The 14,982-nt window shown below is 51.9% G+C and overlaps 1 protein-coding gene across 1 annotated transcript in view; it reads right to left on the bottom strand.

Moving 5' to 3' along the window:
* RIMS3 (regulating synaptic membrane exocytosis 3) overlaps positions 1-1,654 on the bottom strand; it is a 29,689-nt gene extending 28,035 nt beyond the window's left edge. The window contains exon 1 of the mRNA XM_044424827.1: positions 1,405-1,654. Within this exon, the coding sequence (XP_044280762.1) occupies positions 1,405-1,624 (220 nt within the window). The 5' untranslated portion in view covers positions 1,625-1,654. The remainder of the gene's footprint in view (positions 1-1,404) is intronic.
* Positions 1,655-14,982: the final 13,328 nt, after the last annotated feature.

Here is a 14,982-nt window from a genome sequence, read left to right as displayed (position 1 = left end):
TCCCTGAACCCCATGAAAAGCAAAAGGCTTAAGTGCCACTGCTGGCAGTTATGGCTAAATCATGATCTGATGAGGCAGCAAATCTCTCTCAATGCAAGGATCAAACTCCATTTCAGAGAAGTTCTTGAGGGCTGCATTTGAATAGGTGGGGGCAGCTGAAGGCAAAGGGGGTGGGTTAAAGGGACGTCGCCTAAATAAAAAACTCACAGCTACTTCTCTTTAAAATTCTTATTACTGGTGAGTACTTTTAGCCAATCACAGGGGTGAGAAATTGCCTGGAAAACTGGAAAAACAGGAGAAATTTCTGAGACATTTCAACAGTGGTTTTCCTCTCTTCCCCCCACTGCTTCTCCAAGACTGAGAAGGTAAAAACTTCATCACAAAAATGGGAAATAGAGGTTTAACTCCGCGCTCCTGAACTGCCATGGTCCCAGTCCAAATCTGGGTTGCTCACACTCATGCAGAATCCACTAAATTTCCTTTGGTTCTCACTGTCAAAACCCCAGAACTACAGGACGGTTGATAGCTTCCCTTCTTGACCTTAAGTGTTACAGAAGAAAAGAACCTGCAGCTGCTTTACCACCAACACAACCCCACTCTGCTCAAACATTTCTCAGACATTTTAATTGCTGTCTTGAAATCCCTCCCCCTCCCCCCGCCCAAAAAAATCCTACTTTTTCTCCAGCAGGGGGCTGGATCTGCAAAAATTCAGAGTGGACTTTTAGTCCACCTCTAATTTCAAACTTTTAGCATAAGGAAAAACCTTCACAAAAGCTGGGAAGCCAGCTAATGATTGGTGCGTGCCAGGCGGAGGGAGGGCCTTGTGGGAAGGAGGCGGCTGCCTGAAGCAGGGATGCGAGGCTGGATTTGGCTCCCTTGCACTTGCCAGACTTTCTCACACTGGGCCCTGGCTAGGCAGTAAGCCAGACGGAGATCAGACCACAAATGCTCAGGAACTCCAGTGCAAAGTATGTGATTCTTTGCATGAATACACAGAGTGCATAATTCTTTGTGCAAGATACGTGCATTCTTTTCACAAAATACAAACTACGTAACCCTTTGCACAAAGTACGCAAAGCCTACAGATCACAAGTACAGAAGTGGAACCACTTGAACTCAGTTCCCGCATGACGTCCGCACAAAGGCTCAGCTTAGCCTTAGGGAAGAGGGAACACAGGCTGGAGTCTGGGGAGCTGAGCAGAGGAAAGGGGAGCTGACCGACCCTCACCCCCAGACCAGATCCCTCACACCTCCCTAAGCTGGAGAACCCAGAGTGGCCAGACAGGGCCCGTGGTCTGCATCTGCGGCACGGCCTGCGGTTCAGCAACCACAGTGCGGAACCACCGCATTCCTGCAGAGGCTGGCACAGAACGCCAGCACGGGACGGACAAGCCGGCTCCCTACCGGGGTGGTTGAGCTGCAGCGTACTCCTGCTCCACTGGGACAGGCCTACGATGGCCACCATCTTGGCACCCAGACTGGACCGGCGCTTCTTGGTGGAGGAGAGGCTTGCCGAATCCGGGTTGCCTCCGCCACTCTTCTCGATGTTGTACATCTCTCCGCTGATGCTGGAGCTGCGGACCACATTCCTGGCAGAGGAGGCGCTCGCCTCCCCATTAAGCATGGTCACCTGAGGGACTCTCAGCAGCTCCTTGCCGGCCGAGTGAAGCTGGAATAGAAAACAGAGGAACTATGAGTGACTGAGGGAGGAAGGGCTTGTCTCGGATGACCCGTGTGGCAGCCCTATTGCTCTGGAACCTGACTGACCAAATCTTATTGTCTCACCTGTTACAGAGCCAGCTGTCTGCCCAGCCTGAGACCCTCCTCTTTACTGAGTTGTGATTTCAAGTTTAGCCAACCACAGATTTGGATGGGTGATGGAACAAGGTGCCTTTGAATGCAGAATAAGTATTTGAGGTCTGTACCAAGCTGAAGGCATTGTTCCTTATGTGTCAGTATTTCCTCTACATACTGACCCCAGGGCGAGGTTCTTGGAGGCCTTGCCACCACGTGGACGCAGGAATGCCTTGCAGAAACAGCTCTTTTCTCTTGAGTGAGATGGATGCTCATGTGACACATAAAGTTGCTTTGCTTGCTTGGGAAGCAAAAACGACCAGGAAGAGAGAATTAGACAAAATGGCTCTAAACTTCATTGGAGAGTCAGAGTTAAATTAAAGAGGAATAGCATATTTTAATTTAAGTATGTTTTATATTGCTGGCATTCTTCATTTTGTTGTTCATGTGCATTCATTTAATGTATTTGTCATGGCCTTTCACTAGTACAATAAGCTTTTTGGACCTTTTTTGGACTTTCTCACTTCCATCTTCCCCCCAGCAAATGAGGAAGAGTGGGTGGCTACCAGCGGTGGGGCGTTTGTGGGGGTGGCACCCCATTTGTGGAACAACCTTTCCAGGGAGGCTCACCTGGTTCCTGTGTAGTGGTCTTTGGGGCACTAAATGACCTATTCTCTAGCTTTTCTCTTTTCCAAGTTTCTTTGAGTTAATGTCCACGCGTTTTAAGTTCTTTGCACTGCCGCTGGCTTTTTCTTTGGTTCATTCTACTCTGAATGTTTTTAAATGTTCTGTATGTAATGTTTTAGTTTGCTGTTGTATTTTCAGAAAGTCTTGTTCTATGAACCACTCAAAGCTTCAGCTACTGGGTGGTGTGGAAATGAAATAAACTTTAAAAGTCTGATATCATCTTCTGCAACTACATCAAAAGCTGGTGAGCAGCCCCTGCCTCCAAGGGCGCCACCCTGCTCCAAGATTCCACTTTTGGGATCTAAAGCAGCTGTTTTGGCAGGGCCTTTGGCAGGGCTTTTCTCTGAAAAATGCCTGGTGCAAATACTGGCTTGCTAGAAAACCCGCTGGGCAGCTCTGTTTCTCCTGATGCTGCTTTCAGCATCCCGGATGGGCCACGTGAGCGGCCCGCTCTGGCCAGATGCACGCCGGGCACGAGCAAACAGCGCTGCTTGCCCAGAAAATGCCACGCTGCCACGCTGCAGCAGTGCTGCCCCGGCTTTGCCATTGCATGCTCTGGCAGCAGGTTCAGGTGGCAGGAGGTCCTCTGGAGAGGCAGCGAGCAGATTCCAGACGCTCCAGCAGCAGTCCTCACTCCCACCATGGAGAAGCCTCCCGGAGAAAGCGGCTTTGCTCTGGGGCAGATGGAGGGCGGCTGCTGAAGACCCCAGCCCTGCTGAAGAGCATTCAAGGGACTGGCTTTGCATAAGGGCCCCTTGACCTGCTTGCCAACCCTGAATGAGGCTCCGCAGAGGCGAGGGCGCACCAGCAGCAGATGCTTTTCGCTCCTGAAGCTGCAGTTTTGCAAGGCCGCCTTTGCTGCATCCCAACAGGGAAGAAATGGGTGAAGATCCTCCTGCATTGCCAGCAAAGGTCAATATGATGCTATCGAACCTGCGTGCCAGTCTGGTAACAGCCACTCTTGGCAGGGCCCTGTTGGTTTGTTGGCTCTGGTGTTTGAGGCAATTGCACCCGAGACGTAAACCCTCTGCTTCCTCAGGAGCCCGGCTGCACAGACTGCTTGGCACCATCACAACTGAGGGGCAGTTGATGCTCATCCACATGGAAATGTCCCAAACGGGCGGCCACCTCTACTGGGTAAGGCAGGGAGAGCGGGGCTGGAATAGCAACACCCAGCACTGCCTTAGGAGGTGATCGGATCAAATCCAGGCTTTCTCAGTGACACCCATGCTAGAGGTGCAGGACAGGGTGGGACTTGATTCTCCAAAGCAGGGGCCTTGCTAGGCTTCCCTACATGGGTCCCCCCAGGCCCCGGATCTGTCCTACAAAGCCTCGCATGCCCACTGGTTGCAGTGTGACATAGCGGCCCATGCCTCGCCTCCCAGCAGGAGTCAAGGCGCTGAACTGTACCTCCCATCCATTAGCTTGCATGACATAAGAAGCTGCAACAGGAAATCTTGCTTCAGGCTCCACAGCAAGTCATCCTACTAGCTAATATTTGCTTCCAATGAGTCACGCTGTTTGGCATCCTATCAGGTTTGCCCATTCAACGCAATGGGGCAAACAGGGCAATGAACCCCAGCGGCTGGGCAACCCTCAGAGCCTCCGAGACTCATCTTCTCCCTCTCTGGCAGCCAGCTGCCTGGCCCTCGCGCTTCAGCCTTCCTCCCCCTTTCTGCGGTTGCTGGGTTACCCAGAAGGACCTTCACCCCCTTCTCCGGCTGCAGGGCCATGAGGCCTCTGCCATCATTTCCCCCCTCTCACTAGAGTCAGGATCAAGCCCCACACCTTCTGGAAGCACCACTGCAGAGCTGCTGGACCCAATCCCCAATCCCTTCACAGCAGAAGGGATTTCCTGAGCTTCAGTGCCACACCAAGGGTGACTCCCAGGGTGGGGGAAGTTGCAGCTGAAAGGAGAAGGGAGCAGCCCCCCCCCCCCGCATCTCTCTGCATGGCAGTTGAGCTTAGAAAAGAACATTCTCCCTTGGATCGGGATGCTCTAGGACAGAACGCAAGTTAATCAGATAAGTTATTTCTTTGACATGGTTTGGACAGGGAATGATTGAGCTGGCTTTGCCTTGATTCGAATTTCTTAATACTTCTGCATTCGTATAGATATAAATTAATCTGTGCCTATGTTGTGCAGTTTTTGTCCTGTCATTCTGGAACCCTGAGTGCCCAGCAACACCCCTTCTCTGAAGTTTAAAGGAAGGGCAAACCTGTTTGCTTTTACATGCAACGCTCTCGGCCACTGTGTGAGGTAAGACAGGGGGCCGTGGCCAATCAGTTAACTGAGAAGAAAGAACAGGTGTGCAACCCGTCAGGTACTGGTGCGCCTCCATGCATGTCCATTCAGAAGGAAGTCCCGCTGTGTCCACTGACCCTGACTCACAGGTAAGGATGTGCAGCCTCGGCACACAGGAGCCAAACTGGGCGGAAGGGCCACAAACGAGTTTGCAGTCATTTCAACTGAAAGGCAGCGGTGCGGGACGGGCTGCAACCCTGACCTAAGCAACAGCTGGGCAGAGGGGCTGCTCGATCCTTTTCTGTCTTCTGTTTTTTCAAGAGCAAAACTACCTCTCCCTCCCCAACTCCCTCCCTCCCTCCCAAAAAAAATCAACTCTTTATTGGTTTTTCCACCTTTTTTGCTTAGAAGAGAAACAACATGGGGCAATTTTTGTCAGAAAAATGGCTTGTGGGGGAAAAGGTCATGCTTTCCCTCCTCCTGTCTACTTACGGGATAACTTCCCAATCTCTCCCTGGTGAAGGAGGAGTCGGAAGCCAGAAAGGGCAGCCTCAGCAGAGGGAGGAGACGGAAGATGGAGCAGACCACGGAGGGTGGTAATGGAGGGAGAGGAGAGGGGCAAAGGGCTCGCCCTCACCTCTGCGATGGGTGGCTGGTTTGGGCATGGGGACTGCTGCTTATGCAATGCTGCCTTGGCATGCGAGGGTTCTGTCTATGACGGCCACTTCTGCATCAGTAAGGAGGTGCGTCCCTGGAAGGGGGGCCTGAAGAAGCGTGTGCTTGCACTGCGCCTCGCTCACTCAGCTGCTCCCGGGCCTGTTCTGGAGCACCCTTCAAAGATGGAAGGCCTTCCAGCTGGAGAGCACGTGGCCACCCTGGCTCTCTGTGGCATCTCCCGAGCAGAACCGAGTGGAATTGCAACACACCTCAGGATCGCCCTTCTGCTAGTGCTGCAGGGAGCAAGGCTGAGATTCCTGGCAGACTCTGCCGTCCATATCCTCCGGACCTTGCCTGTTTCTATCATTTCACCAGCTCAGGACCCGTTGCGTCAGTGGATCTGCTCCAGCACCAGGTACAGCGCACTTGCCGATACATGTCCTTGGGGAATCACTGGCCCTGTTTCTGGCTTTGAGGGGTGCCTTTGTAAAGACAGAAATCATTGCGGCATCTAACAATGGAGTCTCAGATGAACGGGAGAAGAGCTCCCGCTTACTTATGCTGCGGATGATGTGAGGTCCCTGATGGACATCACAGGAAGCTTGGCCGCCCTCCCTGGAAGAAAGGTGAGGCACCCCCACCAGGCGGCGGAGTGGGCGGAGCAGTGACTTGCCCCTCGCAGCTGCCCTGCCACTTCCCCAGGGTGTTCTGGAGAGCCCCCTCCGCAGCTGCTTCCCTGATGTGATGTTTCTCACAACAGAGCATCTAGAACATCTGTCCACAGCTGTGAAGAGCCTCATGGGCAGAAGAAGCCACTGCAGCACTCTAGAGTCAACACTCCCAGGTTCTGGGCAAGTTCTCACTCGCCCCAGCTGCGTGGCAAAGGGAAGGGGACGGAGGCCGAGGGGCAGCAGTGCATGGGGTGGCTCTGCGTGCCCCACAGGGCTGACTGCGGGGGCTTTTTCTGAGGCTCTCCAGGTGAGCAGTGCAAAAAGCCTGAGGCCTGGCCAGCCACTGCATGCGTTACGGAGGGCTGCTGTTACCACATGTCATGCCCCTCCGCTTGGCCTGTTGGCTCCGCCTTGGTCTGGGACCCACCCAACCTCTGCCTGGGAACCACGATAAGGGGTCGCTGATGCCCGATTTTCTGTCCCCCACCCCCCAGAACAGAACTTGCCAGATGTTGGGCCCTTGGCAGCCCCTCCAGGTGTGTCTGATGTTAACCCCCGGCATTCTGGATGCTTGGCCTTTCTGGCAGAGACTTCTGGAAGCGGAAGCGCAAAGCTGCCGGACAGCCCCCTTCGGCCCACCCACCTGAGGCCGAGGCTTCAGCCATTCCCAGCTTGGGCCACGCCAGAAAGGTGTGACCTGACTGGCCGGGCAGCGGGCTCACCACGGCTTTTCTCTGCCGTGAATAATTCATCCTTCCTGTGTGCTGCACGCATCCATCTTCCATCTTCCAGAGGAAGGAGATGAATTATTCATTCCAGGGCACTTTGTAATCACAGAGGAAGGCGGCGGTGCTGGCGCCTGGGAAAATGTTTCCAGGAATGCGAGAAGGAAAGAAGAGATGGAACGGGAGAGAGCTCCCTAGATCTCTGGAATGTGCAGATCACCCCCTCCGGCTCGCCAAGGTGACAGCTGTCACATAGAAACATAGAAACAGAGCGAGTCAGAAGGGGCCTCCCGGGCCATCTAGTCTGACCTCCGGCACCAACCGGCTCTGCTCACGGCATGCCCACCATGTGGACGTCCAGCCTATCCTTGGACACCCGCACCGATGGGGCCTCAACGACCTCTCGTGGAAGCCCATTCCACACCCTCGGGGTCCTGACTGTCAGGAAGTGCTTCCTGGCATCCAAATGGAACCCGGGTTCCCTGAGCTTTGCTCCATTGGAGTGTGTCCTGCCTTCCTCTGCAGGGGAGAACAGGTCTCTCCTCACCTCCGTGTGACATCTCCTCACATACCTGTATGTCACCAACAGATCCCCCCTGAGTCTCTTCTTCTCCAGGCTGAAGAGACCCAGTTCCCTCAGTCTCGCCTCATACGGCATCCCCTGCAAACCAGCCATCAACCTTGTGGCCCTACGCTGCACTGACTCCAACCTGGCTATATCCTTTCTGTAATGAGGGGCCCAAAACTGAACACAATACTCCAGTTGCGGGCGCACCAGAGTCGCATAGAGTGGTAGTAATACCTCTCTTGATCTAGAAGCCACGCTTCTGGCTATGCAACCAAGGGTGGCGTTTGCCCTCTTGACCACTGCATCACACTGCTGACTCATGTTCAGCCTGCAGTCGACCAGCACCCCGAGGTCCCTTTCACAAGTGCTGCTCTCCAGCCACTTGTCCCCTAACCTGTACTTATGACAGCTATTCCTATGCCCCAAGTGCAAGACCTTGCCCTTATCCACATTGAACACCATCCTGTTGTCTCCTGCCCACTTCCATAGTCTGTCCAGATCCTTTTGGATCTGGAGTACCTGCTCCTCAGTTGTGGCCACTGCCCCAGTTTTAGTATTGTCTGTGAATCTGATCAGCAGACTGTTCACCCCTTCTTCCATGTCATTAATGAACAGATTAAACAGGATCGGCCCCAGGACGGAGCCCTGGGGGACCCCGCTTGTCACTGGCCGCCATCCCGATGATTCCCCGCTAATGGTTGCCTGTCACCTGGCAGTCACTACGCAGCCTGGGCTGATTTGCGTGGAAAGTGGGACATGTGCCTCATTTTGCTTTCTCCTGTAGCAACCTTGTGCATCTTCTTCTTAAATGACCTTCTCTGGGCCGCTGCAGGGTAGCGGGGGGTGGGGGACCGCTCCTCTCTGCCTGGTCCTTTAAATGCCCTGATGCCAAAAAGCAAAATGCACTGCCTTGCAGAAGTATTTGCCCCTTTGACTTTTCCACATTTCGTTTTGTTACAATCTGGAATCGAAATGGATTTGACTGACACTGGTAGACTGTGAAGGTGCAGAATGCTGTGACTTGTTGAGTGGAGTCCACCAGTGGCATTCCAGTGCCACATGATTTTCCCAAACTGGGAAACTGTAAACTTCACAGGTTAGGACCACAATACCTGACAAACATCCTTTCCAAGCACAATGAGCCCAAACACGGCACTCAGCATCTGGGGTTTTTGTCCAAGAGCCTCCTCCAAGGGGAGGTCAGCTGGTGGCAACAAGGAGGAGAGCCTCCTCTGTGGTGGCCCCCAAATTATGCAACTAATCTCCTCACTAAGGTCCATCTGGCACCAACTGTCCTATGCTTTGGCACCAGGTCAGGACCACCTTCTTTGCCAAGGCATTTACCAACCCCAAATAACCCATGGGGTGAGGTGATTGACTGTTGTTTTCACTGAACCATGGGTTACAGTGTCTGAACCCATCCAGGGTGACAAGCCACATTGAACAACCCACACTTCACAACCCAAAAACAGTCCATGGCTTTTCTTTGTGAGTTCTTTGTGATTAACAAGCCATGGCTTGTTAGTGCAGCTGGGTTCAGACAACCTGTGGTCCAGTGGGAACCCACCTCAACCCATACTGGGCTATTATACTGTCTCCCAGAACTGGCTCCCCCCGAATTCCTCGCTCCATCAAGGCACACCGGATTCTGACGGTAGCACCTGAACTCTTCTGCATGCAAAGAAAGGGTTCTACCACTGAGCTTTGCTTGCTCCCCAGACCAGCCCCTGTCCATGCAGCCACATTGCCAAGGGCAAGGATGGCCTTCCCTTTTTTTAATGAAATCCCAAATATCCTGGCAGCCAAGAAGAGAGGATTTTGGCCCACTGCAACCTAAGACCAGTCTTCCTGCCAAAAGAAAGGGTGAGGGTGAAGAAATCCATGAGAATCTGAAGTATTTTTTTCTTCTTCTCTGACCCCGGCCTAACAATCTTGTCAGCTTCTACCCACCCAACCACCAGCAACAGACATTTCTGCCACTGAAAATCCAAGGCATCTCCTGACCCACCTGCCATTCTGTGGGGAACCTTGCTGTTCCCCACTACACCCAGGGGATTCCTTTCATGGCCACCATTCCCCTGGCAGAGCCTGCTTTCCCCTGTGCGCTCTTTCCCCCACAAGTTAAAAAGAGGATGCACCCCTCCAAAGCGTCGGTCACCTGCACTAACATCCTGCAGCTCAGTGATGCTGGTGCCAGCTAGCTTGTTTGCTTCTAAGATTTACAGACAGCCCTACATGCTAATACATCAAGTCAGTGTACAACCCTGCATAACAATAAAGCTTTGAAACAATGAAAACAAGAACACAGATTATTATTATTTTTTTAAATCAAGGTACAAATCCTAAACTGTGCAGCCTCCAGGCATATCTGCCTCTGGGGCACGGGCGCATCCCATGCCTGGAATGAGGTACGGCGGTGGGGAGTGAGCCCCACCAGCAGCCCGCTTCACACCAGGCCTTTTTTCCAGACAGCAGGTCTGAGCTGCCTAGATTTCATGCTGGGGAAGGGGAGAGGAGGAGGGCAGGACCCCAGTAAGAATGGCACACGTCCGCTGCCCCAACCGGTACCCTGTTGTGGCCTTGGGTGACGGCAGCTCGTGTGGAGATTCCCATGCTGGCCGGGAGGAGGCTGCAGACAGGGTCAGCCTCCACCGTCCCGGCCCCGAGATCCCTGAGCCAGATGGATCACCCCATCGAACCACGGGCGCGAGCTGAGCCGCCACATCCCGTCAGGCGTGAAAGAGGCCGCTGTTCCAGGGACAGAGTAGCAGAAGCTCTTCCGAAGGGGACGGGGAGGGCTGGGAAATGAGGCCTACATCCTGAGGATTTCTTTCCTTTGGCAAGTGTGAGATGGATGAACTCCACGGGGGAAGCCTCGGCCTTGGATTGAGAAAAGCCGAACAAGACTGCGAAGGACACGACACCTAGGAGGCCACTCATGCATAGGGTCACCAGAATGAAGATGGCGGGTAACAACAACAACAGCAACGCCCTCGGGGCTTCATAGTGGCTTCGAAAACACACAGAAGATGCCATAAGGCAGAAGAAGCAGGATGCAGAAGGGGCAAGGCAGCCCCTCTCCTCACTGATGCCTTTCTTTGAACGATTTATGCCACTTTTCCTGGCTGCAGGATCTGTCCTTCCCGAGTTCAGCATTTGCAGCCCCAAACAAAGACAGCACTGTTTTTTCACTGGGGACTGAACCACCTTTAACCATCCTCTGTTTCACCACTCCAAAGGTGTATATGGAGATTAAATCCACACCAAAGCCACTTCCAGCCCTCAATCCGTCCTGTAGATCAGCCATTCTGCAGGAAATTTAGATAAATAGACCTCTCTTGCCAGCCTTTCAAGGAACGATTTGGCCAAACCTCAAAAGCATTTACCAGCTGCTAGTAAGAGAATAAGATTGTGGGTCACTCATCTGAGCACTAAAAGGAATGAGGCAGGAGGCCTTTTCATCACACCAACTTGACATGCCAAAGCAATACTTAGCTCAGTGGTGAAAATTAAAGACTAATGCAACAGTCAAAATAACGAGTTCTTTAACTTCTCATATTCGCACACAAGGGAACTGCACTGTATGTGGCTGATGCCTGGGCCAGATCAGGCCCCTTCGAACCATTTCTGGTGCTTCCCCAAGGGACAGGCCTTCCTCCAAAATGACCAAAGCGGGATCTGGACTCTGCACAAGGCTCCATTCATCGCTGCAGGCAATGGCAGGCAACGTGTTTCCAGCAATGATGTCTTCCACTTTCTAAAGTGGAGGGAGCTTTTGGTCTTCAGCCCCACAATCCCTATTAGCAATGTTGACGGAGGGCTGTGGGAGAAGTTGGCCAAAGACCTGGAGGCCGCAAGCGGCCCAGTCCTGCTCTACCATGGGGTGAGGACAGGGCTACATAAACAGCAGCTGTCCCTGTTAGCTGAAGCTGCCTTGAGCACCACTTCTTTGGAGCAAAAGTGGGACGCAAGTCCATGAATGGTGCACCCAGGGGGGCTGCTTGGAACTCGGAGGGGAGGACGGAAGGTCCATGGAGGGGAGGGGAGGGGAGGACTGCCTTGGTGCTCCTTTTCCCCTCAAATGTGCGGACAACCCATTCCAGCTGTCTCACTGGAGGTACCCCAAGACCGCAGTGCTTCACTGCCCCCTCCCCTCCCCTCCCCGGCCCCTGGAAAGCCCCTCAGTGGCAGCACTGGGACCAGGCTTGCTTCTGAGGGGTTGCAGGCAGTGCAGAAGGAACTGTGCTGGAGTCCCAGCTTCATCATCTGAGCACTTTCCCAGTTGGGGCTGGGAGCCTAAATTGCCCGATGGATGCCTAGACTGCCCTTAGCAGCTACAGGAGTGTATTCACATGTTCAGACAGAAAAGAACTCCTTCAGCCAGCTGGGAAACCCGGGAATTGTAAGACCTTTTCTGTCTAAGCAGGAAACACTGGGTCCTGGGGCCATCTGCATGCACAACAGGCGCTCTCCCCTGGAGCCGTGACCCTGTCCCATGGAATTGGTTCCAGGATGACATGGCACTGGGGGGAGCGCCCTGCCTTTCCTCCTCCTGCATGGAACCCAAGGCGGCTTCCAAGGTCCTCCTCCTCGCTAGTTTATCCTCACAGTGGATTCTTTTTCGCAACGTCAGGTTCAGGCTCGTTGCCACATTCTCAGTGAAAAGGTACTCAGACTCATATCCTGTACTTTGCATATCAACACTGCAGGCATACATAGTTTTCATGCTACCAGGCCTTCCTTGGTTTTCTCAAAGAATCTTGGGATGATGGCTTGGTGAAGATGCTGATAATTCTCAACCAGAGAGACCCATTTACAGAACTACAGTTCCCAGGATTCCATGGGGAGGAGGGAGGACTGCTAAACAGATGGAAATAGCCAGTACATTCCCAGCACAGCAGCATTTAAGCACCAGAGGCGGATAAATTGCCAGCAGGTGCTTTCCACTGTGGGTTCTGCTGAGCAAATCAAGTCTCTTCCCCTCCAGTGAAGATCAGCTGTGCTTGTGGAACTCCTCAAAATTGTTTTATCTTCCTGACATTGAAATAAATCCCTTTGTCCCCTCACAGGTTTCTAGACTTTCTCTTTCCCACCACTTATGAGTTGGTGCAACACAATCTCTGCCCACACAGCGACTTCACTTGAGTCTTGTCAAGCAGTCCAGCAAAATGAGAAAACTCTCAGAAAGAAAATCCAGAAACTCAGTTTGTAAACCCTTTTCCTATGTTTCTTCTCTGTGGAAATTTCCTCCAAGTACAAAACTCACACAGTGAGTTTAAGTCGGGCTTAATTATAAGTCTAAACTCATACTCACATGGCTATGCCTTCCTCATGCCATAGTTGGGGATGATGGCAGTTGTAGCCCGGATCCTCTGACATGTTTAGCGAGGACTTAGTGGAATTTTTCATTTTTGCTTTCATGTAGAGGAGCAGCAAGGAGGCAGCCAGTCCTACACCTACAGGCAAAAGTGATACATCCTCGTTTTGCTGCATAACCAGACCCAAATTTGCATGTGGAATCTGGAGTGACTGATGAAGACATTGATACTGTGAAAGTCTTTGCATTCCTTGGCTCAGTCATCAGTTCAAAAGGAGGCTGCAATCGAGAAACTGGAAGAAGACTGAGACTAGGAAGGGCAGCGATGAAGGAGCCAGAAAAAAACATCAAATGTAAGGTAGTTTTACTGGAGACCAAGGCCAAGAGCATTTACACCCTTGTAGTGAAGAAAGCTGTCCAGAAGAAAATGGGCATTTTCAAAACTTGGTGCTGGAGGAGAGTTTTGTGAATACCCTGAACTGATAAAAAGACGAACAAGTGGCTCCTGGATCAAATCAAGCCAGAACTTTTTCTAGAAGGAAAAATGATTAAAACTGAAGCTGTCCTACTTTGGGCGCATCATGAGAAGGCAGAACTCTCTGGAGAAGACAATCCTGCCAAGGAAAGTCAAAGGCAGAAGAAGAAAAGAAAGACCACACATGTGATGGATGGACTCCATAAAGCCTTGAACTTGAAGCAGCTGAGCAGGGCTGTTGCGGGCAGGACATTTGGAAGGGCCACCATAAACCAGAGATGACTTGATGGCATATGCAAGTGCCTCTGCCCACACAGTACTTGGAACTGATTGGTTGGCATTAATGGCATTGCAGAACACTTTCAAGATGCTCCCTCCTTCTGATTCTCCCACTGCCAGGAGACAAGACAAGAGCACCTTCCTTGCCTCTTCTTGCAATCTGTGTTGCTGTTATTTGTCAGGTAGAATGATTAAGCGGGTCTGCTGCATCAACACAGACGCGATCGACCTTTGCATCATGGTGTTTCTCCGAAGCTCCTTCTATGAATCCCTGTTAGGCCAATCCTCTAATTAAAGAAATCTTTGCTGATTAATCACGGGTTTGGAATGATTAGATTTGCATGGGTTTGCATAGGCACAGCCATATCTCTGCAGAAAAAGGGTATCATTTGTTGTTTTAGTCAACGCAAGCACAAATCACAGCAAGCACAGTCTTACAGCCTTCTCTGTGTGAGCAAGGAGAAATACCTCTTTCAAGATGTTGCCACCCACCCATAGTTTCCATGAACTGAAATTAGAATTCACTAAAAGCAAAGCACCTGCTGTTTAGTTATTTGCCTTTTTAGCTGATGCAAATGATTTTAACTGATTAATCTCACCCAGGATGGTCAACTCTCTGCCCCCAGATGTTTTGGAGTACAGCTCCCACAATCCCCAACCATTTGCCATACTGGTTGGGACTGGTGGGAGTTGTAGTCCAAACCAGCTGTGGGACATCAAGGGGACTACCCCAATTTAACCCTCCAATTGTAGCTACGATCTGTAACAAGTAACTCCTTTCCAACCTCCTGTTAACCAAAATATGATAGTCTCCTGTGTGATTTCCAGCCACACAAACACACACTTACATATTTGCACCTCTACCTTAACTGAAAAACCTTGGAGCCTGTAAATCATAAGCTTTCACCTGGCCATCAGTCCCTGGGCACACTTTTTAAAGTTAATTTATCCAGTAAAGATCTTATGGGCTTCCTCATTCACAGGGATGCTTAGGAATGCAGCCTTAAAGCCAAAGACCAAGGGATGCTAAATGTAGTCTTTCCCAGTTTCACGGCACCTCCAGATGTGCTGTATTGCCACTGGTCATGCTGCCTGGGAATGATGGGAGCTATAATACCAGACATCTGGAAGTCTCCAATTTGGGAGAGGCTGCTGAGTTGCTTGGGGCTGCATGTGCACCTTTAAAGAATGAACACATATCAGCTCCTGGAAGCTGCTTGCCCTGGGACTGTTAGTCTTCCTCCCTGGCCATGGGCCAGACTAAAGTGCCTGGAGAGCAGCACCTGTGAAGGAGATCTCAGGGTGCTGGTCGACTGCAGGCTGAACATGAGTCAGCAGTGTGATGCGGTGGTCAAGAGGGCGAACGCCACCCTTGGTTGCATAGCCAGAAGCGTGGCTTCTAGATCGAGAGAGGTATTCCTACCACTCTATACGACTCTGGTGCACCTGCAACTGGAGTATTGTGCTCAGTTTTGGGCCCCTCATTACAGGAAGGATATAGCCAGGTTAGAGTCAGTGCATTGTAGGGCCACAAGGTTGGTGGCCGGTTTGCAGGGGATGCCGT

The sequence above is a fragment of the Varanus komodoensis genome, unplaced genomic scaffold (assembly GCF_004798865.1).
Source record: "Varanus komodoensis strain SLA01 unplaced genomic scaffold, ASM479886v1 scaffold15, whole genome shotgun sequence".
NCBI classification, from domain to species: Eukaryota; Metazoa; Chordata; class Lepidosauria; order Squamata; family Varanidae; genus Varanus; species Varanus komodoensis.
This window is presented reverse-complemented; position numbering and strand designations above follow the sequence as displayed.